The sequence below is a fragment of the Bison bison genome, unplaced genomic scaffold (genome assembly GCF_000754665.1).
Source record: "Bison bison bison isolate TAMUID 2011002044 unplaced genomic scaffold, Bison_UMD1.0 scf7180017864043, whole genome shotgun sequence".
Taxonomy (NCBI): Eukaryota; Metazoa; Chordata; class Mammalia; order Artiodactyla; family Bovidae; genus Bison; species Bison bison.
In genome coordinates this window covers 792,569-796,594 of record NW_011494615.1, presented here as the reverse complement: position 1 = coordinate 796,594, position 4,026 = coordinate 792,569, and the positions used below count along the sequence as shown (strand labels likewise).

Below are 4,026 nucleotides of genomic sequence, written 5' to 3'. Positions count from 1 at the left end.
AAACCCCCCCCTGCCACAATTGAGATCCAGCACAGCCAAAAATAAACAAACCAAATAAAATTATTTTAAAAAGAATATTCTAAAGAGTAACCATGAATAAAGTTTTAAAGTAGTTTATATAACCTTAGAATTGAATTTACAATATTAGGATAAGGATAGCTCAGTTGGTAAAGAATCCACCTGCAATGCAGGAAACCCTGGTCCGATTCCTGGGTCAGGGAAGATCCACTGAAGAAGGGATAGGCTACTCACTCCAGTATTCTTGGGCTTCCCTTGTGGCTCAGCTGATAAAGCATCCGCCTGTAATGCAGGAGACCTGGGTTTGATCCCTGGGTTTGGAAGATCCCCTGGAGAAGGGAAAGGCTACCCACTCCAATATTCTGGCCTGGAGAATTCCATGGATTGCATAGTCCATGGGGTCTCAAAGTGTCAGACATGACCAAACGACTTTCAATTTCACTTTCATTTTTAAACTGACAATTGGAATGGTACAGAAAGGACTATGATTCAGAGTTATCATTACTTTAGAATAGTCCGTAATAAGTATTTAAGAGTATGTGCTTTTAATAAATATGCATGTTTTACCTACTTAATAAAATAAGAATAATTTATTCAAATATAAATGTTACTTACATATCCCAGTTTGGAGCTATTCGCAAATGCTGGATTAGCAACTGGAACTAGAATATAAAAATTAAAATGTATTTCAATCATGAAATGAGACAGCAATTGACCACTAAATTAACAAATCAAACCTATATACAAATGAAATGCAAATTCCGCACCAAGGAAGTAATTATTTACAAAGATGCAAAAGCACTGAATATACTGGATAAAAACTAAGAAACAAGTACGTCCAGTTTCTCCAACTCAATTCTATTCTCTAACATGCCACTGCCCCTCACCCCACAAACGTAAGTACCAAATAAGGAACTGTAACACTACTCTGCAAGAAAATGAACCTAAATTTTTTCAAGGTAGTTCCCCAATGAAGGCCCAGAAAGGAAAATGCTCCTTTCTGAGGATGACTTCAAAAGCTCTGCCAAATTCCCATGGTTTCATTGATGAGCCAAGACAGCCCAAGAAATAATATTATCAGAGGAAGAAGGAAAAATGCTTAGAGACTCAATTCCCCATTCAGTGTCACATGAGAAACCTTGGAATTCACCAGGAAGACCCAGGAAAAGAGCCCCTATTCCACATGGGCAGCTCACTCCAGCAGCTGATGAAAAGATTGCTCTCTTATGATTTCATGGATGAAATAAATCTTACAATTACTACAAGTTAACATAAAATGCAAGCGTAACATAACATAAAAAGAAGCTCTTCAAAGTCAATGTCGATTCATATGCTTTTAGATACAAGCATTCAACAGAGGACAATACTGGCAAACCTGTCATCCTGATAAATCCCTTTTTTCATTTTAATTAAACTGAATTAGTATTTTAGTGCTTGCTTTTCTCACTATAGAAATAAAGTTAAGTGCAGAAGGCAGACTGCAAGGATGTGAAAGGAGTTATTTGCTTCCCAATATTTAGGAACCCACCAAGGGGGAGTGGAGGAGCCTGGTGGCCACCTCCCTGTGCCCAGCTACCACGCACAGGTAGCAGAGGAGATTCAGCTTGGCTCGCGAGGCCCCCGTACTCTTCTCAGTGGAGTCGATCTGTGAGCACACTTGTTGCAGAAAATCATTCCAATCCTGGTCTTCTAGAAATACTAATTTATCCACTGCAGAAGAAAGAAAATAGTAAAAGTGGGGATTATGTGAAAAGAGATTGCTACAAATGTTGCAAGAGAAAGAAGAACACAGAATTTCAATAGCTAAAGTGAGGGCAAAGAAAACCCTAACTTTACACCATCAAAACCAAAACACTCCAAAGATGCCACCACTTTTAGTCACTCTTCTATATTCTTCTACTTTTCTACCCATGGAGATGTTGTAAACTATGTCAATGGAAAACTATGCTTAAAAAACAAGACAGATGCCTAAATTTAGTAGAATTTTCTTGCAACCAAGAGCATAACAAAGTACTAAGTTAAATAAAACTGTACTCTGAAAAAAACAAGATGGCCTTTGCATAAATAAAGCAACCTAGCCTTAAGATATTGGAAAAGCCAAAATTTTTATAGTTATTATGAAGTCCCACTGAAATGACTAGTAAATATAACTAGGTTAATACAGAGCTGAAACCATCTGGGAGTACCACCTTCAAATGCCTACAAACAAAAGGCAGAAACTGGGAAATGAACCGCCAGCTAAAATTAACACAATTTCACCTAATCTCTATATTTAAACAAAATAAGCTTTAACAATAATTTCTTAAAATAATTCAAACTAAAGTGGAAAAGGGAAGGAATATTTCTAGATAAACCCCTCTAAGTTTTCATAAATTGTGCCTCTACTTGGAATACTTAAAACATGAACATATTTTATTTTACATTTACTTTGATTTCAATTTTTAGATTCTACTCCAACTATGATGAAGAATCTTTCCAGGTCTAGTTTAAAACATAATTTATCAAACAAAATACATCAAAATTCAAGGTATTAAAAAAATTCTTACACTCACCCTAAATAAGACTTTCCATTAGGAAAAAAAGAAAAGTAACAATCATGCTTCAAGTCTCTCCAGGCCTACATTATCCCCCCAGAAATGAGCCATCTGACTCCAATCTCAACTGCCCCACTCCCTCAGGTAGAAATCTCGATTCTTCCTTATGGTTTCCAACTCTCTGTACCCACAACAGCACGATTAATGTTGGAAATTCAACTGGCTTTTAAGGTCCAGGGCAGGAGAAGGGCCCACACACACAACAGGAAAACCCACTCAGCTTCACAGAAACTTTCCTGCCCTGAAGAGTCCATGGCAGCCTGGACCCAGCTGAGTAAGGCAAACGCTGGCACAAGAGGATTATAGCTGGTTTCTTAATGCCTAGGGAAAATAGCCAGTTGGCAGGAAAATAAAAATTTAGCTATTCATAAATAAAATATTCCATTTACAATTAAATTTTATATTTGTATCTGTCTGCCATGAATCTATGTATTTGATAAGCCCTTTAGGATCCTACCTGAATGTGCTGGTAGATGCAATATTTTTGGATCATATTTAATTGGTGGTTGTTTCATAATCTGTGGTTAAAAAAAAAAAAAAACTTTTGAGATGGGTATCTGTCTCCCGATGTATCTCCTATTCAGTTCCATTCAGTCGCTCGGTGGTGTCCACCCTTTTGCGACCCCAGGGACTGCAGCACGCCAGGCTTCCCTGTCCATCACCAACTCCCGGAGTTCACTCAGACCCATGTCCATCAAGTCAGTGACGCCATTACAAATCAACAAGGACAGAGAAGAACAACGTAAAATGTAACACAAAAAAAAACAAGCATTCAACAGAACTCTTTCAGACTAATACACAAATATGAGTGATAAGGCATAAAATAAAATCATTTCAACTGACGTCTGCAAAAAAATAAAACTTCATGGAAAAGAGTCAGTCCACCCTATCTTGGCTTACTCTTAAGCTAATTTACTTCTAGGTTAGAAATTTAGTTATTCAATAAATCTTTACTGGCTGCCTGTCAAGGCAAAGCACTGTGCTAAGTGGGAAGGGGGAGAGAAACACATCAAAGACATGATCCAACTGCCAGAGAGCTGACACTCTGGTTGGAAAGATACGACAAACATCTGTTAAACAGCAGAAAAAACATGAAATATTTATATTAGGATGCAAAACTGGCAGGACATAATTACAGACTTCAGAGAAATGTTTCTAAGAAACTAGAGAATCAATAAGGACTTTAGGTTTGATGCGGTCAGGATTTACGGAAGAGCTGGAAGGTGGGCTGAGGTCTTGAACAGAAGACCATATGGTTTTCTCAAGCAAAATGAAGACTACACGTAGCAGTTGGATCCATGAGTTTGGGTTAGCTGGGGGACTTCATTGTGACACTTTTAATTTAAAAATTCAACCCTCATTTCTTTTTTTTTTTTTTTTAGTTTTTTTTTTTCTCTAATTTTATTTTATTTTT

At 37.2% G+C, this 4,026-nt stretch overlaps 1 protein-coding gene across 2 annotated transcripts in view; it reads right to left on the bottom strand.

Moving 5' to 3' along the window:
* Positions 1-4,026, bottom strand: part of ULK4 (unc-51 like kinase 4) — a 511,789-nt gene that overhangs the window by 472,170 nt on the left and 35,593 nt on the right. For both annotated transcript variants that reach the window (XM_010835460.1, XM_010835461.1), the window contains 3 exons: positions 3,070-3,130; positions 1,547-1,728; positions 634-680 (listed from right to left, as the gene is read on the bottom strand). In XM_010835460.1, the coding sequence (XP_010833762.1) occupies positions 634-680; positions 1,547-1,728; positions 3,070-3,130 (290 nt within the window). The remainder of the gene's footprint in view (positions 1-633; positions 681-1,546; positions 1,729-3,069; positions 3,131-4,026) is intronic.